General features: G+C 41.5%; 1 protein-coding gene across 1 annotated transcript in view; it reads right to left on the reverse strand.

Moving 5' to 3' along the window:
* Positions 1-18,276, reverse strand: part of CCDC171 (coiled-coil domain containing 171) — a 206,664-nt gene that overhangs the window by 18,191 nt on the left and 170,197 nt on the right. The window contains exon 26 of the mRNA XM_083352873.1: positions 16,987-17,139. Coding sequence (XP_083208999.1) covers positions 16,987-17,139 — 153 coding nt within the window. The remainder of the gene's footprint in view (positions 1-16,986; positions 17,140-18,276) is intronic.

An 18,276-nucleotide genomic window follows, 5' to 3' on the forward strand; every position in this document is an offset into this window, starting at 1 on the left:
GAAAACTCTTTCTCAAGGAGGAGACACTTTCTACTACTGCTAGTTTCTTTCTTTCAGATGAAGAAGATGAGACTTCACTATATCTCTAATAATAAAATATGTAATTGGAGGCTACCAGGTTAAAAAGATCTGAAGCAGCAGCAGCAGCAGATGAGACCTTTTCTTGAGGAATAATTCTAATATTTCTCTGATCTAAATCAACTGGAACTAGAGTGTATCCAAGTCATTTTAAATTAAATGATAATATAATACTTGATTAGAATAATTAGTTTTGTGGTAAACATAGCAAGGTCCTGTTTGAATACTGGGTGTACTTTTAAGCATGGAGCCAGTGGCTAATTTCTAGACATTATATAAATTCCTATCTTTATGAATAAAGCCATCATCTATTAAATTATTGTGCTGTTTCATAGTACCTGGAGAAAATTTAGATTTACATGCACAGAACATATCTATACAACCATATGTGAAGCATACAATTAAAGAATTCTCACACCGTACAGAATGGTCTTGACTGACTGATCCTGTCTTTAAGCAACAACTCAACTGGCCCTATCCAACTGCTTCAAAATGGTTGCAAAACCAGAAAATACTCAGGAAGCTACGGATCGCTTTTCTACAAGAGTGAGCAAAAGCACGTAGTTTCTTATCCTATGCATCCAGATCTGGATATCCTATTTCCAGGAAGGTTTGGACATGAATACCAAAGGAAGAGATGCAAAATTGGTTGATGAATCTAAAACCGACAACTCCATCATGCCATCAGCTGTTATCAGAAACTGGAATGAAGACAGAATGGGATATTGCTTCAGAAGTATAAGAAACTGCAGACCAAGAATACCAGTCACTATACACCATATTGCAGCATATTGGAAGACATATGTACAGTATAGTGTCAGTGATAATCTTTGCAATACTTGTGGAATGTCTGTACATTCTACTGTTCAGTTTACTATCATAATCAGTAAAATATTCATACAAATAGTCCAACCCTGAACAGAAAAATGAAGAGAACAAATGGTCCGTGAACCATGGCTAGATTTCATCCAAGCCAAGATTGGTGTGACCAGATATTTACACTATACAAATGAATGGAAGAATGAATCCAAGGATGCGAGTGAATCATAATATTTATTCATTTTGCAGCTGCTTCTAACCCACTCTTTGGAAATCACTTGCCACTACAGAATACCAAGTAAGGTCATGTGGTACCCACGGCATGCTTGTGATGGCTTAAAATCAGCAGGAGGGTCACATCAAAGGTGAACTATCAGAAAACTTTGAAATCTGCATGCACCAGACAATGCCAAGGATTGCCACCTTCTCCCAGTTGCTATTCAACCCTGAAGTAGATGCCACCATGAGAGAAGTCTTTACAAACAGATGTGTGAATTTGAGTAGGGACAATTCATTGCTGATCTCATGAATGCAAGTGACATCATTTCTGCTGATCCATAAAGTGGAAGCCATCTCAACAGGATACAACCCAGTGATCTGGGACTAGTCAGTGTAGAAAAAATAACGACTTATTAGTCATTATTTATTTAGACTGATGACTTATTAGCTAAGAGGAGCATAATTAGAAGAATTCATTTTTTAAAATAATTTTTTATTAAAAGTTTAATTACAGTAGTAAAAAAATACAAACTAAAAAACTAAAAAAGAAAATAAAAAGGTGCAAAAAAAGCAAAGAAGAAAAAAAGAAAGAAAAACCTCTAAGAAAGCAACTTCCCACCCTCATGGCAAGTATAAATAATTTCACTATCTCTTCCTCCTCTCAATTATAGATATAAAGCTTGTAACTCATCTCTTAACTATACATAGATCCAGTAAGTAACATCTTGTCCAATGCAGGTGGCAGCCAAAAGTCCAAACAGAGCCCTAAAATAATAGCATTAAAGAGGGGTAATTTCTCCTTTAAAGAGGTCAAGATCACAAATATTTCCTACTTTAAGTGGAAAGACAATTTGATAGAAAATGTTATCAGATTAGAATACATAAAGTAGATTCAGATTCAGATTCATTAAATTTATATGCTGCCCTCCCTAAGGACTCAGGGCGGCTCACAACAATAAAAATTAAGAGACATAAAATACAAAAATTTAAAAAAGAATTAAACAATGAATATAAGAAATACAGGACAATTTAACACAATAAAAACCAAATTAAAAACCATGGTCAGTCCAGGCCTGCTTGTTGGAATGACCATGTCTTCAGGTCACGGCGGAAGGATCAAAGGTCAGGGGCCGTCCACAGCTCCAGAGGCAGTTCATTTCAGAGGGTCGGCGCGTCCACAGAGAAGGCTCTCCCCGTGGAGGTCGCCAGCCGGCATTACCTGGCCGACGGAACCCTGAGGAGGCCGACTCTGTGAGAGAGAACTGGGCGATGGGAGGTTGACATTGGCAGCAGGTGGTCTTGCAAGTACCCTGGGCCTAAGCCATGTAGGGCTTTAAAGGTAATTACCAGCACCTTGAATCGCACCCGGAGGGCAACCAGAAGCCAATGAAGCTTGCGCAGGAGAGGTATAACGTGGGAGAATCGAGATACTTCCATAAGCACCCGCACGGCAGCATTTTGCACCAGATGAAGCCTCCAGGTGCACTTCAAGGGCAGCCCCATGTAGAGAGCATTGCAGTAATCCAGGCGAGAAGTGACAAGGGCGTGGGTGACCGTGCATAGGGCATCTCGGTCCAAAAAGGGGCGCAACTGGCACACCAGGCGAACCTGTGCAAAGGCACCCCTGGTCACAGCGGTTAGATGATCTTCGAAGTTAAGCCGTGAATCCAGGAGGACACCCAAGTTGCGGGCCCTTTCTGAGGGGGGCAATAGCTCTCCCCCCATCAAAAGAGATGGAACATGTTGGTAACTGTAGAGAAAAATGTTTAAACTCAACACTGTTAGCAAATCCAATATACAACATTTCTCCAGTCCAGATGTCAATAAATTCAAAAATAACTATCCCGAGTAACATGTCCCATCTCAACCCTGATCAAATACACTGATTTTGTGTTCCCTCTTTCTACATAAAATAATCTTGGTTTTAAATCCAGTTAGATTATTGTTGATACTTGTTTTATATTTCTTCAATACTTTATAAAGAGCCTCTTGTTAGTCCAACAGAAATAAATTATTCCAATTGTTCTCTCGGTTTATCGTTTTTATTTCTTCTTTGTTTTGAAAACCGCATCCATTTTTTTTTACGTCTAGCAGCAAATTCCTGTTTATGTTCTTTCAGACAGACTTTGTTGTGTATCTTTTTCTGTAACATTTTCTTCTGGAAACAGATAGTTCCCAAGAAAACAACACAACTGACATTATTGATTCAAAGTCCCAAAATTGTTCTTCAAGAACGTCTCTGAATGCCATAAGTTAGATTGTGTTATATCTCCAATGTGAAAAAGGTTTTTTTCTTTCCCACAAAAATGCATTTATTCCTTAAAATTAATTTCAAAGGCATAATGTTCAAAATCCAATATTCTGACATTTTCTGAGCCCATAATACAATTAAAACTTTCTGTATTCAAAACCTTGTCCTTCTTCTCATTCAGAAATGGAGTCATTCTCTTGAGCACTACCTTCTTTTGAGAACCTTAACAAGTAGAAGGTGGGATTGCTTTATACACCCGCAATTTTCTCCTAGGTGCTTTTGATTGTGTAATTTCATCACCCTGCATTTGCCTAGGTCCTTTACTTGCCTTTACGTTTTGGACTAAACTTTGCGTGTAGATTCTGATTTTACCTATTGCAGTGGCTCAGTGGGTTAGGACACTGAGCTTGTCGATCAGAAGGTCGGCAGTTTGGCAGGTTGAATCCCGACTGCCGCATAACAGAGTGAGCGCCTGTTACTCGTCCCAGCTTCTGCCAACCTAGCAGTTCGAAAGCACATAAAATGCAAGTAGAAAAATAGGGACCACTCCGGTGGGAAGGTAACAGCGTTCCGTGTGCCTTGGGCATCTAGACGTCCTCGGACAAGCGCTGGCTCTTCAGATTTGAAATGGAGATGAGCACCGGCCCTTAGAGTTGGAAACGACTAGTATGCATGTGAGGGGGAACCTTTACCTTTAATCTAACTAATGAATTCTGCACCATTCACCTACTTTGCTGCATATTTTAGACTCTTTGCCTGAAAAATCACACCACATGCGGGACATAGTTGAAAGCAACATTTCCAGGAAGGAACTTTTACATTTGAATGCTGGGAAAATACAGTGCCTCACAATCACAACCGTCTGGAAGACATGTGTCAGGACCCCTTCAACAGATGAGTAAGAACTGTATTTGCTCTACTTACAATGATCTGGAAAGACCCACAGATGTATTTTTTGGAATTATTTCCAAAGATGAAAATATTCTCAGGCTATTCTACACTGTCTATCTAAAAGTTTACTGACTCATGTCATTTCTACCCCACTCATTGCTCAACATGTGGTATTTCAACACAAAGACCTATCACTGAAACAAATGAAGTATCACACATAAAACCACATAAATGCATTCATGACAGAAACATACATTGGATAACAGCATCAGCGCATACATTCATCCAAAAACAACAACTCTTGGTATTTTCTGTGGAAGATGACAGCCCAACTCTTTCTCCAGCTGTTATCTCACTTGCAGCCTCCCCTGAGGATCATTATTCTTTCTCCCTCCTTCATCTGAAGCCATATGTCCTCCTGACCTTAGCAACTTTCCATCTCTGTGGATTTGTGTGATTCCTCCATCTCTTCAGGTTCCCTCACTCTCTCTCAGTCATTCCCCCCAACTCTTCTATTTCCCCTTTTCTGATACAATCTAAATTCCAAAGGACTGAGTAACTACAGGGAATTTCTCCTAACATACTTGCCTGGTTCTACAGCCAGGTGGGCTTCTTTTAATTACTTAAAGGTTTCAATGTTTTGCTTCTTCTCTTTGGGCTCATACAGATATTTATAAAATTGCCCAGAGTTTACAATAAACCCCCATTATCTGGTGCCAATAGCAGGAGTAAAACAAAGAGGAAGCAAGACTTTATAAGGGAGGAGGATTAGGATCAAGGTGTTCCTTGACCTCTGAATGTATTAAATTTATCCTCAAGAGAACAACACTTAAGGCATGACAAGTGAATCTTCTCTAGATAAGGTAACCTTATTATGCTGATAGCCAATATCTAATTTTATCCGGAAAGTTTTCTGCTTGTTATTTCTAGGATAAGATGATTATATGCAAATATTTAGCCATCCCGGTCAAACAGTTCTGCACCTATTCTATCCACTCTTTTTTATTCAGACTTTCTAAACAATTTGCACATATGGTAAGTATGCGTTCAAATTTGCAGAAAGATATTGTGTTTATTTATTAATGTATTCTACCATGAAAAGATTGTGTCAAGTTCTGTTCACTTAACTGAAACATAATTTTGCATGCAACTGTAGTGCTACAAAAGCTTTCTGAATCAAACAGCAATTCTCTGGAATGAATTTAAAGAAAGCTAATGATGCTCTGCTATTAAAATGGACATCCAGGATACCTTAGATTTATAGATTGTCTTTTAAAAGATAATATTGGACATTTCTGCTGCATTTGAATGTCCTTCTGTCCATTACATTTTACAAGACCCTGAACCTCCCCTTCAAAGTAATGGCACTATCCATAACTTCAGTTTAGCAGCAGTAAATCTCTTACTCGAAAACACATGAAGAGGTAAGCAAAAGAGAACAAGAGGGGGGGGGGTAATTCCTATCAATTTATGCCATATCATTTTATTTGTTTGTTTACTGGGCTTATATGCCGCTCCAATCAAAATTGAGTATTCTATTTACCCAAATATGGTTGATGGGCAGAGTATATTCTATATTTTCTCCCGGAGTTCAAGACAATATTGCCTTGTAGAGATATGGGTGGCAAAACACATTTAATATAAATGAATGAATGAATGAATGAATGAATGAATGAATGAATGAATGAATGAATGAAGCACTCCTACCTTTCACCTTTTTCCCTTAATAATTCTGAAAAATACTTTGGGCTGAGATGTACAATCTAGTGCAGGGGTAGGCAACCTCGGCTCTTTTATGACTCAGGGACTTCAACTCCCAGAATTCCTGAGCCAGCTTGGCTGGCTCAGGAATTCTGGGAGTTCAAGTCCATGAGTCATAAAAGAGGCGAGGTTGCCTACCCCTGATCTAGTGGCACTTAGCTTCCCTGATTAACAGTAGATCCTGAATATAGGTCCTCTACATCAAAACAGATCCCAACAAACCCAAGCTTCCCCTTGAAGGTAAGCAAGGAATCTTGGTATAGGTTCCAAATCAATAGTCCGCTTGCTGCATTAGGGGTTTTTCAGTTCTTCTGGGAGACAAAGAACTTAAAAAGACAATATGGCTACAGAAGGTCAAAAGACCTCGAACTCAGCACCAGTTCACATTAGAACAATTCCCCCAAGTCACCAGTCTTACTCTCCAAAATGTAAATTTGTCATTAATTTGTTTTACAGGTTAAGCTTTCCATCTTGACTTCTTTCATCTCCTCTTTCATCTTTACAAGTCTTCCATTCTTCCCCCCCCAAAAAAAAAAGCTCTCATTTTAACATCAAATGGTTCAGGTAACCTACTGCCTTGTTGCTCAAACGTGTAGTTTGCAGGTTGCTCTAGAGCAGGGCTTTTCAACCTTTTCACCCATTGTACCACTTTTAGGATATAGCAACATCCGAGTACCACCAGTCGCCTAGCAAGGTGTCAAAAATTTGATCATCAAAAAAAAAAGGAAAAAAGTGATGAAGTACAGATAATCCTTGACTTACAACAGTTTGCTTAATGACTGTTCGAAGTTACAATGGCACTGAAAATAGTGCCTCCCAAGCCACAGCTGAGCAAGACACCTGCCTGCCTGCCTGGCGGCGCTCTTCCTCCTGTCCGAGATTTTCATTGTTGTGAGCATTTCTGTTGAGGATTGGCAGCGGGGATGGGGTGAGGGGGGTGTTTGGTTTTTATTCCCCCCGTCTGCTGGGTGGTTGCAAGAGGTTTTGGTCACTTCACATGACCCTGGGACACTGTGACTGTCATAAATATGAATCTGTTGCCAAGCCTCTGACTGTAAATCACAAGACCCTGGAGATGCTGCAACATTCCAGCTGATCGGTGCTTCTTCTGGGCTCAGAAGCGCCAAGATCAGCGCCGAGCTCCAGCTGGAGCCTGGTGCTGATTCTGGCGCTTCCGCTGAACCCTGACAGCTCCGAAGAAGTGCTCATCCTGGCACTTCCGCTAAGCCCTGACAGCCCTGCATCTCTAGCCGTCTCTTGCTCAGGCTTGTGCGGTGCTGCCACCGGTTCAGCTCATTCCCCTCCCCCGCTACCACTTTTCTAGGATGGTCACGTACCACCTGCCAGGTGCCAATGTACCACAGGTGGTACCCGTACCACTGGTTGAAAAGCCCTGCTCTAGAGATCACCTCCTCCCCTCCATTCTTGGTACTTTTCTGGTGGCTGCCATTATGATATTATAATCCAAAAAAAAAAGAAACCCCAACAACAATCCTATCCCAAACAAGGAAAAAAAGAAAAGGCAAGTTTTCCCTCCTTCAGCCCTCCACTCTTTTGTCTTCATATGCCCTTAATACTTTTGTCTCAATCGGCATTCCATAGTTAGTCAGCATCACAGTCTGGCTAATGTTACTTTTATCTTTTGCTTTGCAAAATCCACCATTGTTTGTACTCTTTAATAGTAAACAAAAAAAACATTCCCACAAAGGTCTAGTTCTTTTGCCTAGTACTTTAATTTCAGTTTGTTCAAAAATGCTTTCTTGGAAAAAAAAATCTTTCAAAAATAATCATCTCCTTTATTTTAAACTTTCTCATATCTTCTCTTCAATAAGCTTTTTGGCAAAAGATTTTAAGGTTTTAAACCTTTCCCCCCCCCTTCGTTCTTTTATAATCCAGAAATATAATTACTGACCGAGAGGAATTTTCTTGTCCTGCTGCTCCGAAAAAATCGCTATTTAGCTGTAAATTAGTTACATCCAAAAGTGGTTAAGAAATGAGGCTCATGGGAAACTTACATCCACATAGGTTGCGTTATGGCTGTGAGTTTGATTTAAACCTCTGAACTTCTAACTGCTCAGCTCCAGTCTCCGCGTGAGGAACAGCTGCTCAGTGTGCAAGTGGGAGATCTCTGATCTCTTCCTTTTCCAGAGAGACTTCATGGGCAAAAAGTTGCTCTCTGACTGCTGATCTCCATTGCAATGCTTTCCCCCCTCTTCCAAAGACATCTAATTTGTCATAAATCTTCACCAGAAGCTAAGATCCAAACAATATATCTATCTGTCTGTCTGTCTGTCTTTCAATGAACTTTATTCAAAGTGCTCTCCACCAAAGAAGATCAACTGCCTTGAAAAAACTCTGATAGCAGCCAGAAAACCCAAATCAAAGGAGTAACTCATAGAAGTTGCAATTAATATGTGAACTCAGCAAGATAACTAAAACGCATTTTAAAAACTTAAGGGCTTGGATTTAATGCGACGGAAGTAGATTAAGATCCTAATCCTGATCCTAAACTGTGTACCTACGTTGCCTGTTATGTCCCCTGGTTCACATTTATGGCAGCACTCTTAACTTGCCTCCTGCTATTAAATAATGGTTGGGCATTTATTTTTATTTTTATTTTAATTCCATTTATATATCCCGCCCTTCTCCGAAGACTCAAGGCAGCTTTACAAGCTTAGCAGTAGCCTTCATTCTATCTATATGCCTGCTTATTGGGGCTTTCACACGCACACCCCAAGCGGCATTATTACAAAGTCAGCTTAATTGCCCCCAACAATCTGGGTCCTCATTTTACCTACCTCGGAAGGATGGAAGGCTGAGTCAACCTTGAGCCTGGTGGGATGCGAACCTGCACTAATTGCAGGCAGCTGGTGTTACTTAAGGAGGCATTAGCCCACTGCTCCACCACCAGAAGCTAAGATCCAAACAATATATCTGTCTGTCTGTCTGTCTATCTTTCAATGAACTTTATTCAAAGTGCTCTCCACCAAAGAAGATCAACTGCCTTGAAAAAACACTGATAGCAGCCAGAAAACCCAAATTTGTTGCATTTGCACAAGATGGTAAGCTATTAAAAAGTAAGCAGTGTCCTGGCTCCTCCTCTCTAAACTTGGAAGAAGCAGAATACTGTAGTGTTCACGCTTTTGAATTTTGGTGTCTGGAGAAGTTTCATGACAACAACACTGACCGCCAAGGAAACAAATGAACAAATCAATCCAGACTTCTCATTGGAGTCACAAATAAGCAGGCTCAAATTATCCTACTTTGGACACATTATGCAAAGGCCTATTTCTCTGGAGAAGCTTCTAAAACTGGTCAAGATAAGAAGAAGAGAATGACCACCAGCAGGGTCTATGGACTCAGTTACAGTGGCAATGAGTGCACCATTGGAAGATCTGAAAGACCAGGATGGGAACAGATCATGGTAGAGAAAAATCTATCTATATGGTCACTAAAACTTGGCAACGATTTGATGGCACGTCATCAACCAATCCTCCTCTTAGCGGACATAATTGATAAAGCCAGAAAGCCTCAATCAAAAACCTCTGTTTTGTTATTCTTAGCAAAACCCAGAATCAGTAATTACAAGTATGCCAAAGGTGTCCTAGTCATCTGTCCAAGCATGACTATGTCTTAAGCTATGGTTAATCAAATGAAACCATGTCATTTAAATATGTGGACCCCACAGGAGACAACAAAGCAAAATCTTGAAACCATAAACTGAGGATGGCTTGTATAGTTCACTCTGTCTACCTTCAGGCCATTGTCAGTTAGGATCATTGTTCCACCTCTAAAGGGAAGTTGCATCCTGGAGAGCAACATAAAATTATGAAGCCACGATTCTAAGATTTCAACAGATGGGAAACAAAGAGATAATGACTCCTGCATCAAGACTCACCTGTTTTACATGTGGAAGGCCAAATTACGATGTACAGGAGGATCTCAATTTTGACTAGGATAAAAAAAAATGTTCCACGTTAGGCTTGAAAACAGAGGAGGCTATGGTAGGAAGGACAGTGCCATCAAAGCTGCTCTGCTGAGACAGAGACTAGTACTCTGGACCTCTCTTAAGCAAAGCCTTAACTTTTCCTCCTGGTGTTTTAGTCCTCTGCACCTGTTGCAAGCCAAGGAGCCATTTAAAGGACAGAAGCAAATCATGTCACACAGCAATGAAGAAAACAAGCCTGGATCTTGTGGCATGCAATAGTCTCAGACACAAGGAGGTGAAAAAAGCAGGTATACTGAATATTCTTTACATGCACCTCAATCACTCTTCCTTCTAGCTGCTCCTACATTTTAAATATATTTTTATGATGGTTCCTTCACTCCTGAGCTACACATAAATATCTGCTTAGGGATGCATGAGCCTGTACTCCAGGCGTGTCAAACTGCCGGCCCGTGGGCCGGATGTATCATACTGAAACCGCGCCCACCCCATTGCCGGCAATGGGGAGAAAGTCACGTGACGTTGTGAGTTTGACATGCCTGCTGTACTCCAACCCAAGTAAACAAAAAATAAACTCCAGTCTGAATAGAGGTAAACCCTCCAGTTTTGGAGTTAGCAGCTCTCAGGGTTAGCGGTGGAGTTCCGCAGGCTTATAGTTCTGGGAGATTTCAACCTGCCTTCCCTGGGAGGGTCGTCTGAGTTAGCTCGGGAGTTCATGGCTTCCATGACGGCCATGGACCTGACCCAAGTAATTCAGGGCCCGACTCATGTGGGGGGTCACACTCTCGACCTGGTTTTCCTGTCTGGACAATGGTTGGATGATTTGGGAGGGGGTTCACCAACTATTGTTCCCCTGTCATGGTCCGATCATTACCTCTTGCGGCTGGTCTTCCGTTACGCCACCCCCCGCCACTGCGCTGCGGAACCGACCAGGTGGTTCCGCCCCAGGCGCCTAATGGACCCAGAACGGTTCCAGATGGCGCTTGGGTCTATACCCATCACCCTCACTCACAGCCCAGTCGATGCCTTGGTGGATGCTTGGGAAAGGGTGGCTGCCGAGGCACTCGACTGTGTTGCACCCTTGCGACCCCTGACCTGGCGCAGATCCCGATGGGCTCCACGGTTTTCTGTGGAGCTCCGGGAGATGAAGCGTCGGAGACGGGGTCTAGAGAGCGGTTAGAGGTCCAGCCGTTCCGAATCTGACTGATTGCAGTTAAGAACCTTTGTAAGGTCTTATCTTGTGGCAATGAGGACAGCAAGGGCTAATTACTTCGCTGCCCTCATCACGTCCGCAGATAATCGCCCAGCTGCCCTGTTTAGGGTGACTCGCTCCCTTCTTAATCAGGGGGTGAGGGAGGATCCCTTACAGGGACAGGCCGAGGAGTTTAGCCATCATCTGACAGACAGAATCGCTCAGATCTGGGCCGGTTTGGACTCTGACTGGGCAGAGTCTGATGTGGAGGAATCGGACGGTCTTGAGCATGTTATCTGGACTGAGTTCAATCCTGTTTCCCCTGATGATGTGGACAGGATTATGGGGAGGCTGAGCTCCACCTGTTTATTGGACCTGTGCCCTTCCTGGCTGATTTATGCAGCTCGGGAGGGGACACGAAGCTGGTTCCAGGCAGTAATATCTACCTCTTTGAGTGAGGGTGTCTTCCCCGCGGCCATGAAGGAGGCGGTGGTGAGGCCCCTTCTCAAGAAACCTGCCCTGGACCCAGCGATCTTAAACAACTATCGTCCTGTCTCCAACCTTCGCTTTTTGTCGAAGGTTGTTGAGAGTGTGGTGGCGCATCAGCTTCCTCTGTTCCTGGAGGAAACTGATTATCTGGACCCGTACCAATCGGGTTTCAGGCCCGGGTACAGCACGGAGACAGCATTGATCGCACTGGTGAATGATCTCTGGCGGGCTCAGGACAGGGGTTGCTCCTCTGTCCTAGTTCTATTAGATCTCTCAGCGGCTTTTGATACCATCGATCATGGTATCCTATTGCAGCGTCTCAGGGGGTTGGGAGTGGGGGGCACTGTTTTGCAGTGGTTCTCCTTGTATCTTCTGGGCCGCTCGCAATCGGTGTTGACGGGAGGGCAGAGGTCTGCCCCGAGGCCTCTCATTTGTGGAGTTCCTCAGGGGTCGGTTCTCTCTCCCCTTCTGTTCAACATCTATATGAAGCCGCTGGGCGAGATCATTCGTGGTTTTGGGGTGGGGTATCATCAGTACGCTGATGATACCCAACTTTTTTTCTCCACCCCGAACCAACCCAGTGATGCCCTCACCATGATGTCCCATTGCCTGGAGGTGGTCCGGGTCTGGATGGGAAGAAACAGGCTTCGTCTCAATCCTGCCAAGACTGAGTGGCTGTGCATACCGGCATCTCGGACTAACCAGCCTATTCCATCTTTAATGATGGGGGGGTGAGGTGTTGCCCCCCGTCGATAGGACACGCAACTTGGGTGTCCTCCTGGATTCGCAGCTCAGTTTTGAAGATCATATAGGAGCCGTGACCAGGGGGGCCTTTGCCCAGGTTCGCCTGGTGCGCCAGTTGCGGCCCTATCTGGACCGAGATGCCCTATGCACAGTCACTCATGTGCTCGTGACCTCCTGATTGGACTACTGCAACGCTCTCCTCATAGGGCTGCCCTTGAGGACCACCTGGAGGCTTCAGCTGGTGCAGAATGCGGCCGCGCGGGTTGTGGTGGGGGTTTCCCGATACTCCCACATAACACCTCTGCTCCACGAGCTGCATTGGCTCCCAGTTGCCCTCTGGGTGAGATTCAAGGTGCTGGTGATGACCTATAAAGCCCTAAATGGCTTGGGTCCGGGTTATTTGAGGGAGCACCTGCTGCCGGCATCAAGCTCCCTTCGTCCTGTGCGCTCCCACAGGGAGGGTCTTCTCAGGGTACCTCCGGTAAGATTGCCGGCGGACAATACCCAGGGGGAGGGCCTTCTCTGTGGGTGCGCCGGCCCTTTGGAACCAGCTGCCTGTAGAGCTTAGGACTGCCCCTGACCTCCGTTCATTCCGCCGGGACCTGAAGACCTGGCTCTTTGAGCTTTCTGGCCTGGACTGAGGGTATTAATTGGGGTTTTAACTGGTTTTTAACTAGGTTTTTTATATTCAAGGTTTAATATAATCATTTTAATCGTTTTAACTTTTGTAATTGTAGTATTGTTTCTTTTAAAAAACCTTGTGAACCGCCCTGAGTCCTACAGGAGAAGGGCAGTATATAAGTCTAATAAACTAAACTAAGAATAAACTAAAACAGTGGAGGACACAGAATGACAGTTCTCTCCATTCAGGCAATAAAAATACATTGGTGTATTTGGAAGAGAAGAACGTTCTAGGGGATTATTCCCAAGATGTGAAAGAACTTGTTCATCCAGAAAGCTTTGACTTTGCTTGAAGGTTGCTGAAAAGAGGAGTAGGCTCGGTCTTGCTTTTTGTTCAAGAAAATGATGCATCACAAGATAATATAAGCTTGCAGCTTTCCTCTTAAAGCATTCTAATTCCTACGCTTTCTTCTCCCGTTGAAATTAAAAGTGATCACATGGTCACTTCAACTTTCTGTCCCTCTAAGTTAAGTGACAAGAGAAAAGAGCACGGAACAAGCTTACTGACAGATGGGCTCGCGTTATTAAAGCAGCCGAAAAGCAGATATAGAAGGAATGGACACAGCAATGAGCTTATGCAGATGCAAGTCCAACAATGACTTGTTCCTGGAAATATGAATATAGGCATAGCACTGGAGTGTTGGAATGGAAAGATGCAAATGGTGTGCAGTGAATTGGCACAGCTTGTTGAGATTGATTAGTCACAATTACTGAATTTATGACCATCCATGCTCCTAAGATATCACTATGAGAACTTTTAAAAACTTTTGCTTTCATTTGTGGGCTAACCCCAACTTGCCATGTTATAAACAGCTTAGAAAAGCAATTTTAATTAAAATGCACTGGACTATGTCAACATCACATAATAGTTTACAAAAGTTATGATGCTGTAGTTAGAGTCAGAAGTTTTAAGCTGGCAATGTAGCTAACATTCTTGCAATAGAAATTAAGGCATCTGCAGTTACATGTAGCGCTAGCAGCTTGAAGATCCTAGTTCAACTTAGCTGGTTATGGGTTGATTTTTTTTTAATTTCTAAATCAAGCAGGGATGGGTCACAGAATTTTTCAGAGTCAAATATCTTCATTCAACAATTGCAACTATTGAAAAATATACTTTAGAATATTCCATTAGTCTAACATTCTGAAAAAGTTTGTTAATCACTTCAAACAACACCAACATAAAAACCCACAGAACCAAACTATTCACTTTGTCTTCATTCTCCTGATTGTCAAGGTGAGAAAATGAAGAAAAGAGAAACAAATAGGAAATACATATTGTATGTGGGTAAAAATCATGAGGTCTGGGGAGAGAAGTCAAGGTATTAGCCCAACAAGTAGACCAGATTAAGAAACCAATGTCATCTAAGACAGGACTATTTTTTATTGCAACAGCTATAATATGAGAACCTTTTGAAGTCTCAATGTGCTTCTCCCCTCCCCCTCCCCTCCATTTATCTCCATGTGAAACTAGGAAGAGTTTGTCCAAGATTATTTTTCAAGTTATTTTCTTGTCTTGTACTGAAACCCCCCCTTATTTGATTGCTGCCTTGGAAGCAATTCTTCCTCCTGTTCTTCAGTGCCATTCCCTATGCCCTTTACACAAGACTTAACTTAGTTTTCTTCATTAAGACTTTATTACTCCATTTCATTTTTTCAAAGAATGATCAGATGACTATTCAATGTTGACCAATAGGTAATTCTTTCAAATAGTATGAGAAAGTAAAGTTCCCATATTGGATTTGTCCAGGTGAGCAGATACAGACAAGGACATTTAAAAGGAAATAAATACATATAAAAGGAACTTCCATCATTCCTCTCTATAATGTATGTCAGAAGTTCTCAACCTTTTGGGCACCAGGGACTGGTGCCATGGAGAAAGGCATTCCATGGACCAGAAGGGGTGTGGTTTTGAATACTGCCTGCATCCTGAGGATGGAGTTTTGCTTGTTTGTGCGGCCCGCTTGCTGGCATGCTGCAGACCGGTGCCAGTCCACAGACTGGGGGTTGGGAACCCCTGATGTATGTGACCTTTTCTTCTCATCCGCTACATGTTTTCCAAGATACTGATACCCCAGAGAAAGAATAAGATGAGAAAAGAACATGACTTTTTTCCGTCATGGAGTAAAAAATTCTAAGCGAGTTCTTAAAAGCTGGAGTCATCCATGTTTAGATATAACACAGTATTTAAACACACACACACACACATAACTTTAAGTAGATTTAGCTTAATATTTACAGGTGTAGGAGATGACCAGGCTGAGCCCGAGGGAGGGATCAAGTGTGTTATCAGTCTAAGAGATCTAATTCTTATCTACCACCGATTTGCTTTGACCATTAGTACTTCAGATTCTTATAGAGAGGATGCAATAAACCTGTATTCATCTGAACCAACTTGATTCCTGATTTCCTGTGTTTGACAACAGGTTGTTAATATGGCATTCAGAAGACATATAAGAGTTGAAGATGAATGTGTTGTTAAATTATATACTGTATTTTCTGGCGTATAAGATGACTTTTTAACACATGAAAATCTTTTCAAAAGTCAGGGGTTGTCTTATACACCGGGTGCTGAAACTTTAGGGACAGGGCTGGCTGGAAAACCTGGAGCGGATCTCCCATTTGGTCTGTGCAGGGAAAGCGGGACCAATTGGAGAAGAAGCTGCAGTCTGTGATTTTTTACAAACTGGGGTCTGGGCGTCTTTCCTTCTAAAGTTGAAGAGCAGCTGCAGTCTATCCCAACTTGAAAGGAAGGTGGGGAATGCAGCAGCCAGAGCAGCTGCTTAGCTCTAAGGACACATTTGACTCAGGAACTGGGTGGGCTGGCTGGAAAACCTGGAGCGGATCTTCCATTTGGTCTGCGCAGGGAAAGCTTTAGAGTGAATTAGGAAAAGTTTAATCCACTTGCACTGTTTTATGTTTACATGTTTGATGACAAACAGCCTTATGTTTATAAGTGACAGTTTTCCTACTAAGTACCTGCATGTCATAAGCATTTGAATTAAAATTACAATATTAAAATCAAATCTGATGTTTTTTAATTTTTATTTGGTGTGCGTTGGAAGAGGGGTAGTCTTATATGGCGAGTATAGCCCAAACCCTATAATTTAACAGGAAATGTAGGGGGTCGTCTTATACGCCCAGTCGTCTTATACACCGGAAAATACGGTACCACCAATTTGGAATCCATTGAAGTGAAGAACTTTAGATTTCTCCTGTGTGATCTATTCTATCTATTCAGTAGAAAAAGCCCACTGTGCCTGATTTAAAACCCTGGACTGAAGTTATGTGTTCACTTATTATTTATATGAAAATGCTGTGACATCACAACACACGTTTTGTCACTTTGACAAAATTCAACTTTGACAAAATGTTAGCTTGCTGAAGATAACCCTTTACGTATATGAACTGGTCCTTGATCATGGTTGTTTGATTTGATCAAGGATTAATTTGCTGTTTAGGATCTGAGATTTTTGTTTCATATACATCTATTCGAAAATGTATTACTTGGGATGGTCTATTTTTTCTGGACATTAAAAAAAATCTTGTATTGCTTAATAGAAGATTTTTCTTCATTTTGGTCATATATTAGAAACAGAGAAAAGAAATGTGTGTTAAACTTACCACCTTAATATTGATTCTCCTTGAGATTCTTGAAAAGTAATTTCTTAGGCTTGTATGAGGCCAAATTTTCTAATGAGTAATGCTGGGCAGACATGAAATTATTTTTAAACTGGATATATTCTTATAGCGCAGGGCAGAAAATACGCCAATTTAATCATGTGTTTTTTAATCAGAAAATACGTTGTGACCCAATAACGACCCTTTTTCTGACCCAGTTATGTAAGCAAATGGAGGCTTCCAGAGAATAATGTGTCAACATTATTGCATGGAAAAAAAGGGAAATCAGACACTTACTGAGTGTAAGCTTTCATTTTCACGAAGACAAGCAGTTTGAAGTTCTGATTTCAGAGTTGCAATGTGATGCCGATGGGATGTTATTTCTCGTTCTAACGCAGAGACTCTGGAGCATGCAAACTGATAGACGTCTATGAAACTTATAATCATCGCCTTAAAGGAAAAGGAAAAGGAATGATTATACTTCTGTACAGGGCTTTTTTTCTCATAGAACGCTCAGAACGGAGTTCTGGCACCTTTTTTGGATGGAACCTTGTAGGGTAGTCAAGGCGGGTTGTATGACATGTTTGAGTTCTGGCACCTTTTTCTTTTACAAAAAAAGCACTGCTTCTGTATAAACGATGTACCATCTTTGCTGAGTTATGTTTCTGAAAATGAACTCTCTCTGTGTGTGTGTTTGTGTGTATAAACATATGTACATGCACAAAGCCTTAAATGCTGTCCTAAAGAGAAAATTATTATTTTAAAATAGACCATACTGTATGCTTTTTTTGTATGCCAAAATTACAAAGGGTATTTTTGTGATTCTGTTGTTTAAATAAACACGGCATTTTGATTTGTACATAAGGCTTTATTGGTTCCATTGAAACTCATCCCTCAGTTAATTTTATTCAGCCAAGCTGAGAATACCGTCAGAGGTTAAGTATGAACATTCTGAAAATGAATGGAATTGCTAATTCTCCCCTCTCACATTTAAAAGGAATTGGATTTAATTTGGCATGGAACCTAAAGAAAGTAGCAGACCTTTGAAAATAAATAATCTGATTACAATATAGCTGGGAAAATAATTCTCTTCAGATATACAGAAGAAGAATGTCCCAGCAGTGTAATATTGATCCGACTGATAATAAAGTTAACAGCACAATGGAGTATAAATGATCTGGCAGTGTTGGTAACTTGATATCTGACCCAAATAGTATAACAGTGCTGGGATTACTGGAGTTCTTTACAACTGGTTAATCATTTTTTTAGGTTATAGCTTCCTTCCAAAGTGATCTGCGCTGATTTCTCAAATGTAAGAACAGCATTAAAGCTGATAAAACACACACACACACCTCTTCACTGAATAAGTGAAGATTGTTAGCCATATTTTCTCAAATAAAGAAACTCAGGGTTTGAAAATGACCAGGCTGGAAAACATAAATATTCATGTTTAAGATACCAAGTTCATCCATAGGTATTGAAACAGTTTTAACATCCAAAATGTAACTCATGTGTGGACATTTTTCTTTTTTTTTTTAAAAAAAAGACTATTTCTGCAGAAGTGCATCAGCAGATTGCACTGTTTAT

This window comes from Vipera ursinii (assembly GCF_947247035.1).
Source record: "Vipera ursinii genome assembly, chromosome: 2".
Lineage (NCBI taxonomy): Eukaryota > Metazoa > Chordata > Lepidosauria > Squamata > Viperidae > Vipera > Vipera ursinii.